Source organism: Triturus cristatus, chromosome 3_1 (genome assembly GCF_964204655.1).
Source record: "Triturus cristatus chromosome 3_1, aTriCri1.1, whole genome shotgun sequence".
NCBI classification, from domain to species: Eukaryota; Metazoa; Chordata; class Amphibia; order Caudata; family Salamandridae; genus Triturus; species Triturus cristatus.
In genome coordinates, this window is record NC_140583.1 from 769,525,988 (window position 1) to 769,547,157 (window position 21,170).

The following is a 21,170-nucleotide window of genomic DNA, read 5'->3' on the forward strand; positions in this document are numbered from 1 at the left end:
TCATTAGATCACTGTAGTAAAGCTACTGCTCACCAGGGAAAACTGCTGCTGGTATTGAAAGTGCATGTTTCAGTCTGCATGTCAGAATTTTTTTAATGAAATAGAAGAGGATTTGAGAAGTCACTCAAAATGTGCCCTAATTTTTCTTTCTGCAGCACTAATCATACTTTTTATGGAAAAATGAACCCCCTCATTTTGTTCCTTTTTAAATTAAATGTTTTAAGAGTTACCACTTTAATCCAAGCAAGATGGCTTCAGGTGTGCCATATGTTTATCATAAGTAGGACTGTTAGCGCTCTAGTTGTTCTTTGGAACACTCTGGGAAGCTGCAGTAGAACACAGAGGACTCAACTGACATTCTCTGCCCTTGTTGGATGTATATCTTTTACTGAGAATGTCAGACTTCATTCTCACATGACTGAGAAAGATAATGTGAATTTACAGAAAATAAGCTCTCAGTTTAGCTTATAGATCACCTTCCAAACCTCTGTGGGAAAAGCATGAGAAAATATTTTTCTCTCAATCATGATATCCCAGTAGAAGGCTTTTTCACATGGTGAAATCACCTTAGAACATACCACAATTCCTAAAATGAGTATGGTACCATCAACAAATGATTTATAATGTAACTAAAGTCTTAAAACCTTCTATTAACTGCAATGCTTTTTAATGAGGAGCTATCATGTATATTGGTCCCAAGAGGGCTGCCAACACTTCTTGGATGAAGTGCTGACAGCCAATCAGATCTCAGGATGAGATGTGTGGTTAGGCTCCGCCCACATATATATATGGTTTTACTTTTGATTTTCTCAGGAACTACTGAACAGATTGACACCAGACCTGCAAAAGGCACTTCCCTGACCTGAGGACTACCTCTCTGCCAAATTTCAAGTAATTCTGTTCAGCCGTTCGGGCTGTACCTTGGACTAAAGGTCCCTATGGAAAAATGCATGGGAAAACGCGTTTTGGGACCCCCCTTTTTTCTCAGCCCCTGCTTGACGAATCCCCCCGAGACTTTCAGGGTAGGAGCGGAGCGGAGCGCCCCACCTATTTTGAAAATTTTGTGAGGATCCGTCAACCGGCGCCAAAGTTATTCCAAATAGAATGTTGCGGATTTCCTATGGAAACACGGTCCTAACTATAACTATCTACTGGCGACCGCCAGTAGATAATATATATATATATATATATATATATATATATATATATATATATATATATATATATATATATATATATATATTTGCACTACTTACCTTTCAATATGTTGGTCTTCGATATTTTGTCCACAATATTCTTGTATATTAATAATATTAGTTTCGATGATCAATAGTACACTCCATTTTAGGTGCTATTGTTCCATTGATTTATGTTTGATATGTAGAAGTATTTAATCTGTGATGTGGATTCATAAGAGTCAAATTCCAACTATACTTTTGTGTCATCATTATATAATTAATGCAAGAACATTACACAGCCTTTAAGACATTACCCGACTGGATCACAATACAGACTGAGCAGGATGGGTGCTAAGATCAAACCCTTTAGGAGACATTAAGAGGCAGGGGTGGGCTCAAAGATGGAGTCAAGAATTTTCAGTATCCGAGAAAGAAAGGCCAGTTTATTGTATCTGGGTGCATCGGTACAAGAATTGGAAAAGATTTTAGTTTGAGGTTCAATAATTGCCAGTTTCTCTCGTGTTTTTTTAGAGAAATCAGACATGCTGCTTTTGCATGCTGGACTTGGAACTTGTTTTTTTGAGTGTGAGTTGGATCAGCAAAAGGGGAATTTTAGTGAAACCCCACATCCTTCTAACAGAGGATGTTCAGATTGATGCTATGTAAGAACCAATTAGATTCTTTGGTCTTGTTTACAGTTCTCATGGAAAGAGGAGTGAGGACGTCAACAGCAACTTTGATAGGGGAACCGTAGTTTTCAAATAGAAAATGAGTGTCTTCAGATGTGATTGGTTTAAAGAACCCAGATTGTCTCCATCCAGGATCTGTTAATCACTAATCTTTGCATACCCCTCCTTGGATTAGGTCCTATTGGTGGTGGTATGGTGGGTAAGCAAGGGATCAGAAACAGTCCTCCAGTCTAACTTGATGGAGCCCAAGATTTAGATCCGATCCTGTTTGGCAACAATGAGGTAGAGCATTTGCCATGGGTAGATTTACAGTAATGTTAGAGGATGCCAATGAAAGAGAGAAAGGACACCAATTCAGGTGTGATCCACTTGAGGGTTTATTCTGTGTGACGTTGAAATCTTCCCATGTGGTGAAGTCAAATGTTGGAAGGAGGTTAAAGGTTAGGGTTTGATGAGCTCATTTAAGAAAGTAGTTTTGTTCCCTTGAGCACTATAGAGTGATGAGTCTCAACTTGTCTCAGTTGGTAATGAAAAGTTCTACTTTGAGGAGTTCATAAGAGGAAAATATATTGCTACAGTGGAGGAGTGATCTTGTTTGATGACAAAGTAGTTGGGTGGGGGCCAAAAATATCTATACGGAGCTAAGAAGAGAGGTTTGTACAATTCTTGGTTAGAATGAGAATATCAGGGCTCCGATTCAGTATAGTGGCATATATTCATGTTCAATATCATATGAGGTATTATGTGGTAAGTAAGACTGGGGAAAAGATCATTACTTATTGAATGTTTCCAGTTCTACTCCCTGGCCTAGGTGTAATCAATGCTGATGCACACTCACTTATTTCTTTGTTGTCCTTTCCTTGACAGTTCTCCCCAGTGGGATGTGCCTGAGCATTGTCCTGGTGCTCTCTGGAGTCTTGAGTACATTTGCCGTGGTGAAAGAATCCCAGGGCCTAATGATGACGGTATGTGTCTTTGGACTCTATAGGTAACTGATCACAGAAATGTATTTGTTCTCATGTCTAGATTGAAAGCAAAAGGTAGACTGAGCATTCATTATGGATGGATGTGTTTCAGAACAGAGGAGATAAAGCACTGGTGCAAATATTTACTCGGGAACAAATTGCTGATGTAAAGAAGAGGTGTTGTGCTGGAAGCTTGCTTTAAGAGAAGACATGAATGTGATAGATGAGGGGAAACAGTGACTGCTTACATGAAAGCTTAGTGAACTAGGGGTTGAAATTCTTTTTAGAGAATACAAAAATGGGAGGTTCTTGTTGATCGACCAATCGCTAGGTAGGGTAGAAGGACCACTAGATAGATAGGAATACAAGGAATGATTGATGCAGTGCTTAATTTGTGACGGTGATTGCCAGTGCTGGACTGCCATTTATTTAATACCAGCACATATTTTAGACAGTCCACCATTTGACTGCACGTCTAATTTAAAAAAAGCACACGAGCAGAGTGTTTAACAATATACAATTACATTAAAAAAATAATACCAGCATGACCAAACTATTATTATTGCTTTGGGTCACCTTGCATAGCTTAAATTGTGATATTTTTAGAAGTGTAATGGTTCGTAGGTGGCGCTGGTCCTGGTATTTGACTGCTGCAGCAGGGATGGTAGGTGGTGCAAACTGCACGTGATACATCTGGGGTACATGGCACTTTAAAAAAATCTTTTTATTAGTTTCAAAGTCAACAAATAAACATTAAACACAAGACTGCAGTCCCCTTAAACCCCGTTCCCCCAGCCCTTCCCCAGGTCCACATTATGAAAAGAAGTCCAAACATCAAAAACACTTTGTGGCGCTGCCTGCAGCAGTGAGTTCCTGCCTCGTCCTGCCCACCTTGAGGTATCTCTCCACCCATACCCTCCACTCAACTGGAGCCCAGGTAGCCCATACAGAAAACCCTCCCCTCTGTGCCAACCACGGACCCAGCCATCCAACTTTTATTCTACTTCTTCTTCTATGAGGGTCTCCATGTGCCCCAGACTGTCTCATGTTTCTGGGGGGAGCCTTGTGACAGATAGACCAGATTTTCTTGTTGCATACACCAATCTAAGTTTGTCTTCTAGGCCTCAAATGCTGTTGTTCCCCAATTGCGGATTATGTCCCACTTAGTATCTGCTGGTGCTACATTGCAAAACAGGTGCATATGTTTGCGTCCCCTTAGTAGGGCATATCTTCAGCTTGATTGCTACCGCAGAGCAAGGGGGACAAAGGACAGCCCTGCCGGGTGCCCCTGCCTTGTCGGAATTCATACAAAGTCACAACAATGACCCGGACCCGTGCCAACGGCTCCCTACATAGTAGCCTTATCCATGCCATGAAGGATGGGCTGAAGCCCATTTAGCTCAGGACCTCCCATATGTATGCCCATTCCACGTAATCAAAGGCCTTTGCAGCATCTAGAGTTAGGAGCATGGCTGGCTCCTTCACACAGTTTTGGGCACACCAGGCAACCGAAGAGTCTCCTCAGGTTGTGCCAAGTCACTCTGTTTGGCATAAAACCAGAGTGGTCAGCCGCAATTAGCAAGTCCACCACCCCTGTCAGCCAGTTAGCTAATATTTTGGCCAAGATCTTGGTTTCACCATTCAGCAGGGAGATCAGCATATAAGAGGCACAGTCCTCCCTTTGTTTCCCTTCCTTAGGAATGAGCACTATTGTGACTTGCTTCTAGTCTCTGGGCACAATTCCACTTTCCTTGGCCACTGCCATTGCTGCCTTAAGAGTCCCAGTGATATTGGATTTCACACTTTTATAATATTCAACCAGGAACCCTTTGGGCCCAGCACCTTCCGGCTGTGCATTTGGGTTATGGCCTTGGAGATCTCAATTTCCATGATCTCCGCCACTAATGTATGCCTGACCTCGTCTCCCAGTTGGGGAACTGGTAAATCATGTACAAAGTTGGCCAGGGCATTGTCATCCCGCGCCGCCTGCGATTAGTAGATCAGCCCTCGAAAAATCATAAAAATGTTACTAGGTCTGCAGGTCCAATAACTTAAATAATCTACTCGACCTATTTGCACCCACCAAGTGAAGTTTTCTGGTTTGTTTTGCTCATTTTTAACTCTTTGTTTGCATCACACTTCTTAATTACAAACAAATTTGCTTTTGTAATTCCTGATATATTTTGAAATATTTGTGATATTAATTTACAGTCAATTTATTTAAATGCTATGTGTTAGAGAAAGATAACTGATATCTTCAGACAGCTCACTTGACAAAAACCTCTAACTCCAGTAAGAGAAAAAAAAATAAACCTAATTTTCCAAGCAGCAATTAGTTAAAAGACAAACTGACATTTAGCCTCTTTCAGACAGCAAATGTGTAAAGATAAAAACAAGATTTAATGGCATCTTTATTGCTCATTCACTTTCTGAATGAACAGAACACCTATTCCTTTCCAGCCTAAGTTTACTCAGATGGGACTATTAGGTGCTAAAAATATCTCGACCTGATAAAATTTTACTCAGTTAGGTGAGTAGATTTTTGAGGTCTGTAGATTGATATTCAAGTGGACTGCAAATACCTGGGCTATGCTCTCCACTGTAGACAGCAGAGTCCCATTCAGCCCACACAACTTGTGAACCCACCTTTGCTGTCCCCTCTAGCTAGCCAGGCCACGAGTTTTCCAGCCTTATTTCCTACTTCATATATACGAGCCTGGTGGCTTCGAAAGAGAGCTCTCGCTTCCTTAGTGGTGGAGGACCTCCAGATGCCGAGCCCGCTCAGTGTGTGGGGGTGGCTATGTAGCCTGCCTTCTCACAGGTCAGTTGATTCTTTAAATCCCTCAGGTCTTTCTCCCTCTTCTTAAGTTTCCCTGCTTTACGGGCTATCATGTGGCCTTGCATGACTGAGCTGTTTGTCCAATCGTGGCGCGCCTATATCAGGGACACCACAGATTTTTTTGCAGAAACTTCAGACAGTGGAGGCATTGATGCAAAAGACTTGGGGGCATATCAGCAACAACCGGCGATAATTATCGCTAAGCACACTTAGCGCTAGGATAATTATCGCTGGCTAGCGTGGATTTTTATCGCTGAGATAGCGTTGCTAATAGCACGCTCAAAAGCGATAAAAATCCAAGCGCTAACTGCCAAACGTGAGATTATCACTGGAAACCCAACGATAATCTCACGAAGTTTGGCGTTAGCTTGATGATAGGGCCTCACATACTTAGCCATGATATCCACCTTCCATAGGCTATCATGGCTAAGTCAGTCCTGAAGCAGGCGTAAGGAAAGTAGCGATAACCCCTATTATCACTACTTTTCCTGCTGCTATGCGTCATAGCGTGGGGCTTGATGAAAGGAGAAATGTCGCTTAGCGACATTTCTCCAGTCATGTCAGGTCAGGAACGCCCACTTTGCATCTCATTAGAGATGCAAAGCTGGGCGTTAAGAATGCGTGCGCTAATGCAAGGTTTCACGCAATAGCGTGACCTTACTGATTAGGTGACAAAATTATCGCCGCTTTTCATCCGAAAACGGCCGCAAAAGCGGCAATAATTTTCTATCGCCGCCTTGTAGATATGCCCCCTGGTTATTATGCACCATAGACGTCACGGCACTCTATACTTCCATTCCTCATGCTGAAGGGATGGAAGCAGTTGAATGGGCATTGCTGCAATCTTTCGACATCAAAGCAGAGAAGGTGTTTCTGTTGGAATTGCTACATTTTCTCAGACCAGACCACGAGTGAACAGAGCATCACAGAATACAAACAAAAATTAATTGAAAGAGGATATCCAGAAGACTCGCTAATGGAATGCATAAAATGAGTTAACCAAATGAGGAGGATGGATTTGTTTACTAAGAAGATCAAACTTAAAGACGAAGCTCTGGTCTTTGTCTCTAAATATTCCATCAGTTCAAAGGCCATCAAAACATTTATCAACACCAGGTGGGAACTGTTGCAAAGTGAACCAGATTTTAATAACCTATTCAAGGACAGACTACTTCATGCCTTTACAAGAGGCAAGAATCTAAGAGAACTGCTGGCAACATCAGAGAAGAAGCAAGATACAGAGGAACCTGTAGGCACTAAGAAATGTCTGAATTGCACACATTGTAACAACGTTATGACCGGAGGATTTTTAACCCATCCAAACACAGAGGAAATCATAAAATTGAGACATACGTCTGATTGTAACACCCGTGATATACTCCATTAAATGCCCGTGTGACAAGGTGTATGTAGGAAAAACTTAGAGAAAGAGCAAAATAAGACTCAGGGAACACAAAAGCACAATAAGGACAAAAAACCTAACATCCAGCATAGCCACACATTGGCAAAAAGAGAGACATTCATATGTCTCAACTGAGTTTTCAAATTATTGAGACGATAATCCCTAAACCAGGGATTGGCAATAATAAAAGATTGCTTCAGCGTGAGATCTATTCAGTTAAACGATTGAATTCGCTATTACCGAAGGGGCTCAATGATAGATTAGATATGAGCTGTTACATATAAAGGTTGAGCATTTAAAAATTTCACAAAAAAGCTCATGTTAGGTCGGGGAATTCGCGTACCATATATGTATGAGTGAAAATGTCATATTTTACCACTTACACACAAAACTTATGATCACCTGGTTATTCACACAACATAATCTCAACATATCATGGGGAGCGGTTGATTATCTGGTGATGGAAACACAGTCACATTTAGTAGGACTTTATGGTTTACATGCTGGTTTGAAGTGGTGGTCTTGGTCAGGACACTTAGGGGCCTATTAGGATGGCACCCTAGTGGTGCTGGGACCGGCCGCCAGTGGTGCGGCTGTCCCGCACCTGCAATTAGGATGCCACCACAACAGTGGCGGTGGCATCCTCTATTCACAGCATTGTGGCGGGCGGTGCTCACAGCACCGCCCGCCACAATGCTGGGAATGCACGTTGTGCATTGTCATGCAAAAGGTGACAGGCACCGTGTGGTGCCTGCCACCTTGTCCCTGACAATGTAGGAGGGTACCATAGGTACCCCCCCCATGTGCACCCCCAATACCCTGGGAGCCCGCAACGGGCCCCCGAAAGCAAATTCCGCATGCCTTTCTGTGGCAGCAACACCACCACGGAAAGGCTGCTTCCCGCTCTCATGCTAATATGGATGGTGCTGTCTAGCAGACACCGCCACCATATCCAGACCCTTTTCTGCCCGGTCGACTGGTCGACCTGCGGACGATCATTCCGCCCGCTGGGGTCCCCCCGCCATACTAATATGGCGGGGGGGAATGGGTGGTGGGCGGGGTATGATGTAGGGCGGATCACCACCGCCATGCGGGCGGTGGCGATCCGCCCTACATCATAATAGACCCCTAAGAGTGTAATTGAGGATGTTTCCGATGCGGGTTAACCCAAAGATACACTTCGGGTTACCCAAAGTGCAATTAGGATATTTAGTTGTCATGATTTTTGGAGTTAATATTAACATCGGGAGGGCAAGTTGACTTCACAGTTCAGGACTGCAGTCAAGATTCGTTTTATTATGTCATGGTTCTTGTATAAACAGATATAAGCGTAGTTCAACAGCAAAAGGGCCTTGGGGTCGGGCGGGCTAAGATGGCGACCACGCGAGCAAGCTCATCACCCACGATATTGTAATCCGTCGTTGTTAATTAACAGGGTATTATTTTGAGTAGTTTACGCTAACTGTCATGATTGTTTACTAATAAATAGATGTGGAGTTCAGTATGAATAGAACTATGACATCAGGCTGGCCCAGATGGCGGCCACGTTAGTGCATACATCAATGGTTGAACATTTTGTCAGTCGTTGATTATCTCAGTTAGGCTTCAAAACGCACATGCTTGTTGCAGCGGAGGAACTCTGTAAACTTGGTTGGAGACAGCGTTTGCGAGTGGTTGAAATCTAGAGGTGAGATCATACTTTGGCACTGGAAAGGTTAAAGTAAGAAGTAGCAGCAGGTTAGCGTTTGGGTTAACATGTGGAATGTTATCGTTTTTGCAAGAATTTAAATTGGCCACTGCTATGTTGATTTCATTCTACTGGCTGCTAATTGCTGCAAAGCATCCCTGAGGGTATACCCAGCTGCAAATGAAGTTGAGCTGTAGAGATCTATGAGCCAGCACTCTGTTTCCGCCTCACCTTAGAAACCTACAGTTATTCCCTGCCATGTGTGTCTCCTGTAACAGTATAATATCAGGCTCATGTCTATTCAGATACCAAGACACTAGTCCTCTAGTGTGCTGCCTAAGCCATTCATGTTCCAGGATAACAGCTTCAGGGTCAATCTGTCTGCACATTGGTGATCTCCAGACGGCAGCTTCAGATCTGTCCCCATGTCAGTGTATCTTTCCTGCACGGTGCTACTGTTCCTGTCTTTAAAACTTTGTGACCTCCCTCCCCTGCCCACAACTTTGTGCTGCAGACTCTAAACTGCCCACCACCCTCAATGTCTGAAGTGACTGTCACCCCCTCACATCAAACCTTTCTAATGTGAGCAAAATGTACATTGCTAACTAGCGGTGGGGCGGGTCTTGGTCAGCAGAGCAGTCCCTCAGCCATTCCAGAAATGCTCCCACTCTGCCAGCACATACCTCCATACTCCTTTATCTGGGTCCCCCTTCAAATTAGGTCATCAGTAGTTATCAGGGTGACCTTTGATGGGGTGGGCTCCCCACCAATCTCCTCTACAAAATATTTTCATTGGTGAATGTCTGCCACCAATTCGGCCCTTTACAGTTCAGCCTGGTATCTGGCTTGGCCGTCTGCAGTCCACGCCGCTCGCTTCACTGTCTCCGTCTTTGCCGATTACCCAGAGACCAGATGTGTTTACTATCCCCCTGTCTCGAGTGTCCTTGAGTTTCTAGCCAGTATCAGACTTCCTCCCCCACATCAAAAAATTTGATTCCCCTTGGTCCTCCATCCGGAGCTTTGCCAAGAACAACAAAACGTAGCAGAGGGTTAGAGATTGTAGATGCTATTTCACCCTGAGGAATGACTCACGTTGGTGCTGCACCATGGCTGTGTAATCCAGATAGATGTTCACTGTTCCGCCCTCAAAGTTCCATGGACCTCGCATTCTGGCTTTGTGGAGGATGGCATCTACATTGCGGAATTTCAGCAACGAGGCTACCACCACCATCAGCGGGGTCCCCCAGCTTACTGGTTGCCTCCCAGCAACTCTGTGAGCATGTTCAACCGTGAACTATTTCCCTTCAGCACGGTGGAGGACAGCCATTCCTCCAAAAACAGTTCCATACAGGGGTCCTCTGCCTTTTTGGGGAGCCAACCAGTTGAATATTATTCCTTTGGGCCCGACCTTCAGCTTAATTGAGCTTCTCTGCCAGACCGGCCACTGTTCCCTTCAGTGTCCACACCCTGTTAGTGTGGTCCAGTTGGGCAAAGACTGATTCTGCCTCTGTCACCCTGTCCCTCGGTTTTCCATGGTCGGCCTTCAAGAGGTGGACGTAAGAGGTGGACGTCTTGGGTCACCATATCAATTTTCAACTTAAGGGCCATTTTGGTGTCTCTGATGGCTGCCAATATAATCGCCTTATGGGCTGCCAAGCCACCGGGCGACGCCTCTGACACAGGCTTTTCCCCTCCATGTCTCTGGTTCGGTGGTTCCATGGAGGAGAGCTTGCCAGGTATCAGTCGCACCATTGTCTTGGCGCTGCTCCTTGAGTGGGTCACCCCTAGGTGGTTATCAGCAGGGGTGGTGGAAAAAGAATAACTGGCAGAATAAGTACTCTGTCCAACATTGCGCCCAAGATGTGTTCTTGCTCCAGGGAGGATGGATTGATGGTGCTTTGGCTAGTATGCTCTTTGGGTCCTTTCGGGGCCTAACTTAATGCCTCAGGCCTCACTCATTGCCCCAGGCCTCACTCACTGATCACGCTCCTCTGAGCATGCCCCCAATGCGGGCTCTCCAGTGTTCACTCCTGAGGGCGCACTCGCCCTGATGTGGGGGGAGGGGAACATGCCATCCCCCAGCTTCCTTAAAAGCTGGCCATATCGTTGTGCGGGTTTGGGGGGAATCCCAATCCTCCACGAGCCTCGTGCCGGATCCCAAATTTCTGGAGCCCCCTCTGAGTCGTTGCTCCCCTTCCCGGCAACCATGCTGCCTCTCTGATGCGGGTCGAAGCCCCCATTTTGGATCTTCGACCCAGCATCGCGGTCAGAAGCCGCCGCAGCGCAAGAGGTCCATGTGGTTGTCTACCGTTTCCCCGTCTTCCTTCTTTCCAGGGGTTCTGGGGCTGAGTGAGTAGGGCCGACGGTGGGAGCAGGATAAATGCCGCTGGAGCTGCGGCTTCAGGCAGCATGCGTTCGGAGCCACGTCCCCTCCCACCTTTTGTTTTTTTACAAATCAAGCACTTATTTATGGGTGAATTAGCAGGATGACTGTATGGACACGTTAAAGAAAGTACAAACATGTGGATAGATCGACAGCCTGGCTGGTGCGCAGGTGCAAAAGCTGAATGATTATTGGGCAGTATAAAAGTGAGATGCAGAGCCTCATCTTTAGAAGAAGGACCAAGGATTTTGTCCCGTTCAATCAAGACGCATCTCTCCTTCTCCCTAACAACATGATCAAATCAGTTTGAGGTGTTGGTTTTGGTTTCCAGATCTATGTCTGGTTGGAGATGGATTTTGCTGTTGTCTTCATCTAGAACTGAAGGCGCTGAAGCATGATAATGTATGACAACTTCAGCATATGCACGAAAAAGGAAAAGAGGGAACAAGGAGAAGCCCTCAGGGACTTACATTATACTGATCTGTTGCCAGGATGTAGAGCACTTATGTTGATTTTTTGTCTTTGCTTTGCAAGAAGGGAGTTTATTTAGTCCAGGGTTTTGCAGGAGACCCCCAGTCATTCCTGCAGATGGTTGATTGACAGATTGACAGTTTCTAAAGTGTGTGTTTGCCCTCTGGTAGAGTCCTGGGGCTGAGAAACCTTGCAGTAGTGAAAGCGTATCTAGATCCTATACGGGTGGGGCTTTAGCTGCTTCTGAAACAAGAAGAGGAAAGAGAGAAAGGAATAGAGTTCCAGGTTTATGCTGTGAGGCAAGCAAAGGACCTGCCATCCAATGTGGCAAGTTTGAAACTAGAGATGTGTGACAGAAGGGAAGATGATGAGGAAATATGTCTAGTTGCTGATACTAACTCAAAATATTTTGAATGAAGAGGGGCCCTGTTTGACAGAAGGTGCGATAATAAAGACGGAGTCACTTGAAAATACGATTTTCAATGAGAAGCCAATGAATAGTAAGCAATTAAGAAGTCATATGGCTACCTTTTATCTAGCCTAGTATCACACAGGCGGACGCGTTTTGATTGATGTGAAGGCAGATAACACAAGATTCGGGTAGACCCAAATAAAGAGAATTGCTGTAATCAAGAGGGCAAAATGACTGCCTGGACTACTGTCTAATGAAACTGTACTGGAAGATATAGAACAATTCCATTTAATAGTTTTAGAAGAGAGAAACAAGTGAAGACCAGTTTAGAGATTTGATCTTGGAAAGAAAGGTTAGAATTAAGCTTTCCTTGAATCATTGGGCTCTCAAAATGAGAACAAGAAACAGTATCTATATAGGTTTTGCTGCTTAGATTCTGTATTGTATGTAGAATCCAAAATCACCTTTAGGTTATGGTTGGCAGAAACCTTAACGGGGTGGGACCCCGCTCAATAGGCCACCAGTTAGAATTCCATACTGAAAGCAGCCGAAGATAAGAACATTTGTCTTTGAAGAACTAAGGAGCAAAGAATTAGCGTTCATCCAATCAACACTTAACGACAACCTTTACATTGAGACTTGAGGGACAGAATATCTCCATCGAGCCTCATGGTGAGTTGCGTAACAGCATATGAGAAAAAGATGAAGCTAACGAGCTGATCGAGTAGGCTAAAGGATCCTCGTAGAGGTTAAATATGGTGGGGCTGAGAGATGAGCTCTGAGGAAACCTCACATGATGGATTTTAAATCTGATTTCAAAGGAGGGAGTGTGATTGCCTGAATGTGATCAGGGAGAAAGGAAATTAATCGGTGTAGGACACAGCCACCGAGCTACAGCTCAGCCGAAAGCACTATTGCCACCCAGGTGGGAGGCCATGTCAAAGTCAGAAGAAAGGTCTACGCGTGATTAAAGCTGCTTCACTGTCTTCTCAAGGCACATATGAATATAGTTGAGCACGGTAATCAGGACAGATTCTGTGCCAAAAGAGTAATGTAGCCCAGACTGATATTGGTCAAGGTATTGATGTGTTTCTACGTGATCAGAGAGCTGAGAGTTCATGAAAGACTTAATTTTGGTGGACGCTTCAAGGGGAGAAATAGGGCAATAGTTCAATAGAATGCAAGCATCAGGTTTGGATTTTCCTGAAATGGAAATCAGTAACACTTGCTTTTATGACTAAGGGATAGAGGAAACAGACTGTTTGCAAAAGGTGGTAAGATAGAGAGTCAGCATGTCACTGTGTGAATCGAGCACGCAAGGAAGGAAGGAAGAAGGAAGCCCGTAGAAACAAACAGGAAGGGGCTGGAGGAGTAGGAAGAAGTTTTTTCAAATTTTAAAAATACTTTGAATTTTAAACTGACAAGTTCAAAGTGGTTTGGAAGGGAGTGCAGGAGGACATATTGGTGTTAAGTATTGCTGTTAAATATGTTCTTTTTTTGGATGTATGGTCAATACGACTACAGTAATATATAATTATGGTAGTATGATGGCGTTTTTGTAATTCTCAAAGAGAGCTGTGACATAGCTATACTAGGTTTTACACCTGTTGTGTTGCAGCTGTTTCAGTGGGGAGAGGAGTTGGCCGAATGGCTATTGTGGTCAACCACGAATCTGGGGAAATGGGTTCGAGTCTCGGCAATGAGGCTGAACATCCTGTGATTCTGGGCAAATCACTTAATCTCTCCGTGCCTAACAAAAATGAATGTGTCCTCATGTAATGCAACTGGTGCTATATAAAGAGCTCTGATAAGTTTGCACTTTGTAAAACTCTCTAAATAAATAAAGTGGTTTTTGATGGCAGGGGTATACTAGGGAGCTGAAGGGGTAGTTCTGTGCCCCATGCTGAAAGGGATGAAGGAGTTGAGTGTGACAAGAGATCTAATCATTGAGTTTGAATAGGAGGCTTCAGGGTTAGAGGAAATGATGGGGACGGTGAGAGGAAAGCTACTTGCTCCATTGAGACTTTAGACCAAACTCTACCTAGTTGTTTGAAGGGAGGATTGCGGCTTTTACGAGGATAGGAAGAAAAAAGAGGGAAAACAGACTGCCAAATAGTCAAACAAAGCTCCTGGGAATGATTGTGCATCAGATTTAGGGTGGCGAATATGAGATCGAGTGAGTGACCCTTTACATGGGTAGGGCACTTTACATTTAGTACCAACTTAAAGTTCTGACAGGATTAGATTAAATGTGTAGCTGTATAATCAGAAGAATCATCAATGTGAGGGTTGCAGTCGCCAGTTAGCACAAAATAAAGGCAAAATTGCTGCTTTGAGGAGGGTGATTGGTGAATATGGTTTTAATATTAGAATTGAGAGAGACAGTGATATTAATACCAAAAAGCTGTGCCTATTTAAAGACGAGCAGTGGTAAGTGCATGATGTTACAGGTAGTTTTAAAAAGGTCTGCATCTCCACCAACAGTAGTGAGCGAGATGTCATTTGTTGTAGTCTGAAACAACATCAAGTGTATTGTTTGGTCATGAGTACTGTTTTAGCTGTGTCTCAGTTCTGAAGGATATGTTAGTGTTATTGTCCATTATAAAGTCATCGTGAAGTTCTGTATTATGTTTGGAATATCGAGGAGGTATTATCGAGGACACACAATATCGTGACCAGAATATCAAGGACAAAAATATTGGTGTGTAAGTATTTACATATTTTCTATACCTAACTCTACATATATATACATAGATATAGAAGGCAACATTGCCAGTAGGAAAACTTTGGCAGAGAGGGGTATGACTGCTAATAGTTTTGCCAGGCCCTATCCCTTAAAACAGGCTTGCTCCTGGAAGGGGTTTCTGGCAAATGTGCAGTCGCTACCTAAACACGCAACTGAACTCTGGGATCTGCTGAGTTCGGATTCCCCAGATCTTGGCTTTGTTCCCAAAACATGGCTTAAATCCATCTCCATGCCTGATTTTGCCCTTGCCCTCCCTCAACACTACCCCATCCTTAGGTTGGATAGAGTAGGAAAAGTGGGTGGAGGAGTTGCGATTATATATAGAGAGGCGACGAAAGTTACAATGATTGACTCCTTCCAAGATAATACAATGGAAATGTGTATATTTAAAATCGAGGTCACGTCCCAAGAAACCTTAAAGGGCGCTCTTGTTTATCGCCCCCCAGGGCCATTAAAAGATTTTAATTTAAAAATAATGGAAAAAATTAGCCCTTACATAATTAAATCAATGCAATTCCTGTTACTTGGAGATTTTAATGTCCATAGTGATGATAAGGAGAACTTAGAGGCGTAAAGCTTTCTAGCTGATATGGCCACTTTAGGCTTAAATAAAATTAATTCTGGGCCTACACACTCAGCCGGTCATACACTGGATATTATACTCTCCACATCTCCTCATATTGTTGCTGTTCCTGCCTACCCACTAATATGGTCAGATCATTTGATTCCATTTAAAATCCAGAGCAATTACAGACCCTTACTGACGGGACGTTCTGCAAGAGGTCCCCAAAGACGTTGGAACAGAGTTATACCTGAATCTTTCGAAACATTTACGTTCCCATTGCTTTTAATGAGCTTATGGATAGCTCCACAAAACGTAAGATTTTTAATACAACCTTGAGTGAGGTGATAGATAGGCTGGCGCCTATGACACACCAGCTCGGCAACTCCAGGAGAAATAAAAAGTGAAGAATGGTACACTGATGATCTACGCAGTGAAAAATCCAGGTTCATTTACTTAGAAAAATCTTGGCATAAATTGCTCTTGCTTGAGCCCGACCTTATTTAATATCTATGTGGCCCCCCTTGCTAAAGTCATCCGAAAGTACAGCTTCATGCCATTCTCTTACGCAGACGACACCCAATTACTCCTATCCTTTGATAAAGGTATGGAGTCAGTCAATCAGCGTTTTGCTAAGGGCATGTCTGCCATAGCTGATTGGATGACTGAACATTTTTTGCAGTTAAATGCAGCCAAAACCGAAATCTTGTTGTTTGGTCCTGCGCTTACCTCCTGGTCTCCTGCATGGTGGCCGACAGTGCTAGGCCCCACCCCCTCTCCTACCTTGGTGGCAAAAAATCTAGGGGTCCGGCTGGATGCACGCCTATCAATGAAAGACCAAATAATGACTACTGCCGGGACCTGTTATCATACCCTGAGCCTTTTGCGCAGAGTGTTCATTTGGCTGCCCCTCGCAGTACGAGAACCCTAGGTCAGGCTCTGATTATAGGTCGCCTTGACTATTGTAATGCCTTACTGGCCTCTGCGAATGAGGCCCTTCTTAGTGGATTACAGATCGTTCAAAATGTGGCCGCATGCCTAATCCTTAATAAACCACCTCGTACCACCCCTGGGCCATTATTGAAGTCTCCTCATTGGCTACCTATTCGCAAGAGAATAAAGTTTAAGCTCTGCTGCTTTGCTCACAGAGCCGTTTTTGGCATATGCCCGAGTTATATGGCAGATAACTTTAAATTGTATTACCCGAACCGGTGTCTTAAATCGGAAGGGAACTGGAGGCAAAACAGTTGCCTTCCTGGCCCAAAAACATTGGAATTCCCTGCCAGAGGAGCTTCGTAAATGTTCTAGCTTCATGCGCTTCAGAAAACTTCTGAAGACGGAATTATTCAAGGCTTGAGTTATGGAAATATGTGCCAGTCTGCTCTGTTTTCTATGCTAGCGCGGAGATACCCCAGCGGAGGTGATTCCTGCGCTTGACAAATTCCCTACATACATACATACCTTGATGATATATTAAATAACATACAGCGATACCTGTGGTCCGTGTCCATGATTTTTCGCCAGAATTGAAGCGTGACGGAGTTTGTAATATATATATATATATCAAGGTAACTGCTTTTCACCAAAGTCGATTATCTTTTTCTCGGCAAGCAGACTCAGACCCAGTTTTGTGTGCTTACAATAGCAGTTTAATGTCGGCCATTACGCGTTTCAGTCCACATTACAACGCCGTCAATGTTCACAGACCATTTAAAACGCTAACATTTTGCACGTGATTGCTCATACTTAATAGATAATAGAAAACAAGTTTAACATGCCGTCATGGATTTTCAGTATTGCTCATTGTTACGATTTTAAATAGCAGGAGTATGAATAATAATAATCACAATATTAAGTGTCAATTCACAACAAATACAAATTATCAAAATTTGATCTGAAGGGTTAAAAAATGTTAATAAATACATAAATAACCTTAAATATAAAAAGACACAAAGATTATTTTATAAAAGTCATAATAAATCATTTAAAAGCGTTTTTAGAATATTATAAAAACCTTAATAAATATTATGATATAAAAGAACTTAGTTTTGTTCTGTTGACTCCCATATAAGTCTAAATTCATACAATTAAACAATATTTGGTTAAATCCCAAAAAAAACTTTTGTTTGGAGCAAGATTCTACTGGCATGAGTGCAAGGATCAAAGGTTCCCAATTGGGAATCTAAAAACCCTTGAGGAAGAAAGTGCTGTGTGCTGATTATATTGAAAAATCTTAAGTGATGAAAAATTATTAAAGTGAAAAAAATGTGGTGTGTTAAAAAACCATAATGTTAACTGGTTTTGAGTGATGTAGCAGCTTCCATTTACGCCTGGAAATGAATCCCACTTTTTATTAGGTTTTTGGTCTCAAGTTTATTTATATTTCAAAACACTGGTAGTTTGATTGGGACGACGTAAATATATTTAGAACATTTTCCATCAAAGGAAAATATATAATACAGCTTGTGCCAATAGGTAACAAGGACGCGCAGGGTTCTGGGAATTGAATGGGTCATTATTATAAGCAGGTGTATAGGTCTTCCGTATTATTAAGACCTCCCGGAAATTTACTATCCATGTTGAGAATATAGCGAGTTTCCAGTCTTCTCAGCCAGTATTCCCTATTACCCCCTCGTTTGGTTTTAGGTATGGCATCTATCACAAAGTATGTTAAGTCTTTTAAATCCTTATTGTGGACTTCTGAAAAATGCCTAGCTACAGGGTAAGTGAGATCATTGTTATTGATTGCCCTAATGTGTTGTAGGATTCTTTTGTTCACCGGTAGTTTGGTACTGCCTATGTACTTTAATGGGCATGTACATTCCAGGACATATATTGCAAATTCTGTTTTACAGTGCAAAGGTTTGTTGAGTTTTATCTCCTGCTTGCTGAATGCATTGCAGTAACTTTTTTTCATTTATACCATATTGGCATGCTTTGCACATTTTGCATTTTGTGAATCCATTCGGGGTAGCTAACCAATTTGTATGATTAGAGGATCCCGGGCTGCTGGAAACTAAACTATTGTACAGTGACGGTGCCCGTTTGTAGGTGATACTAGGTTTTGTAGGGAGGTCATCACCTATAATAGGATCACTTTTGACAAGAGCCCAATTTTTGTAGACGATTTTTTTGATACTTTTTTCTTGTGCGCTATAGGTGGTAATTAGTCTTACCTCATCAGTAATAGATTTGTCTGATTTTTTGGGCATTAGAAGTTCTGTTCTGACCAGATCTTGGGTTTTGTTGATTGCCTCTTGTATTGTTTTAAGAGGATATCCCCTTGTCAAAAATCTGTTTTTGCTTAGTTATTGTGCTTGTATCAGATCATTTTGATTGCTACAGATTCTTTTTAGGTGGAGCATTTCCCCATAGGGGATGCTATGTACAAGGTGCCGTGGATGGAAACTAGAATAGTGTAGTACCGCATTACCAGCAGTTTCCTTTCTGTAGAGCCTAGTTTCTAATTTACCGTTGTTAATATAGACTTCTACATCAAGGAAATTAATTTTTTGGTTGCTTATGGTAGCGGTAAAATTTAAATTGACATCATTTAGATTAATCATGGTGACGAAGTTCATAGCTGACTCTTTTGATCCATCCCATATAATGAATAAATCGTCAATGTATCTATAATACATTTTTACATGCTCGTCATATTCCCTTAGGTGTGTGCCTTTGAGGACCAGCTCCTCCCACCAGCCCATAAATAAACAGGCGTAGCTGGGGGAGAAGCTGGCTCCCATGGCTATGCCCCGCATTTGCTGATAAAACATTTTGTCAAAAAGAAAAATATTGTTATTCAAACAAAAGTTAATCATATTTAACAGCATAGCATTGTGTTGGGGGCATGTTGCCTTGTTCTGGTTAAGAAAATATTCCACTGCACGAAGGCCATCTTTATGATTAATGCAAGTGTATAGGGAGGATACATCTAATGTAAGAAGTTGAAATCGTTGGTTCCATTCAAAGTCATTCATTTTAGCTAAAAAGTCACTGGTGTCTCTAATATATGATGACAAATTTTGTACCCATTCTTGAAGAAAAAAGTCTATATATTTGGAAGCGTTCTCCAGTAGACTAGATCTTGCAGATATGATCGGCCTGCCAGGTGGTTTGGAAGCATTTTTATGGATTTTAGGGATAAAATAAATGTTAGGGATGATTGGATGATCATTTCTGATAAACTGGTATTCATCCATAGTTAACAGTCCCGCGCTTTTCCATGCCACCAACTTGATATAAAATTGATTGGCAGTCTCCCTTAAGGCTCAATGATTAGAGCGGCAGACCCTGATGCAGAGGTCTAGCCCGGGACCAGGGTTCAATTCCCCGCCTCGGCGGGTCTTGGGCTCAAAAATTCCACAGACCTGATAATTCTTGCCTCGGTGCCTATTCCAATCATCGAGTCCCACTCTGCAAATCTGGGCAATAGCTTGCTTAATCTCCACAACGGCCCCCACAACGCTAAGGATGCCTGGCCTCCACCTTGGGGGTGCCCAGGAGTGGACGCCTCACAGGGAAAGCCAGGATGGGTTCCTCAGCGGTATTCGTACAAGCGCCTTGAGACCCTTGCGGGTGAGTAGTGCGCTATACAAGTATCAAATTTACATTTTTTATTTACATTTAAGGCTACTGATAGCAGGGTCTGTCGTTAAGTTGTGACAGGGCTTCTAACATGTAATCCTTTTTTGCCCATAAAACCACGCTGCCCCCTTTGTCAGAGTTTCTCACTATAATCTCATTGTCTGTTTGTAATTTGTTGATGAGTTGATAGTATTGTCTATTTTTATTGGATATTGTTTTCCTCTGGTTCGAAATTTTGTAATTTAACAGTTTAATTTGACTTGTTACATTTTCATTAAAAATGTCGATACCATCTCTCACCAATATACGAGTAAACTTGGATTTCTTTTTAAAGGGGGTATTCTTGCTTTGAATAGCTTCTGTGCTTACGATGCCAGTTGTTAGAGTAGGATAAAGTACTTCTTCCATACATTCATTTTCCTGGCGTAGATCAGTTAAAACTTGTAGCAATGCTTGGTCAGTAGAGAACATGGACTGTGTATGTTATATTCACTGAAAAAAACATAGGTTTTAGGAACGTTATAGTTAGTTGGACATTTCACCCGTACAAAACCAGAGAAATTCAGCTGTTATAGTTAGTAGAGCTAACTATAACTCGCGCCCCCACAATTCACTGCTGATGACGTCACATATTACATCACTCATGCCATGGTCAGTGACATCACTGATGACATCTCAAATGACATCACTGATGACATCACTGATGACATAATCCAGTGAATGTGTGTTTCTTAAAAGTTTAAATATGTTTCATATATATGCCAAGGTGTATTGAAGAATGAGTGGGTATATAAGTCTCTGAATAGATGATTTAGTAGGAGCGTGACTGATTGTATAACTGACTGATTAAGCATATCTTACTGAATGCGGCTGCATGGGTTGGTGAGTAGCTATATGGGTTATTGATTGGTTGTTTGAGAATCTGTATGGGTGCCTGAGTGTCTTTGTGGGTGGGTGGGGTGTGTGCATAGATGTGTGAGTGGGTGATTCACTGGGTGTATGGGTTCAAGAGTGCATCTGTGAAGGGCTGTATGGGTGGGTGGGTGTGTTTGGCTGTGTTGGTGAGGGAATGTATGTCTCAGTGGTATATGTGTGAATAACTACATATGAGAAAGGCAGTATATGTGAGTGTTGGAGTATATAAATCACTATACGTGAGAGTGAGTGACTGTGAGAGTGGTTGTATGGATGAGTGTGTACTTGTATCAGTGATTATATAAGAGAGTAAGTATGTGTTAGTATTTGTATA

At 42.6% G+C, this 21,170-nt stretch overlaps 1 protein-coding gene across 1 annotated transcript in view; it reads left to right on the forward strand.

Moving 5' to 3' along the window:
- Positions 1-21,170, forward strand: part of TSPAN32 (tetraspanin 32) — a 537,989-nt gene that overhangs the window by 66,394 nt on the left and 450,425 nt on the right. The window contains exon 3 of the mRNA XM_085644943.1: positions 2,735-2,832. Within this exon, the coding sequence (XP_085501069.1) occupies positions 2,735-2,832 (98 nt within the window). The remainder of the gene's footprint in view (positions 1-2,734; positions 2,833-21,170) is intronic.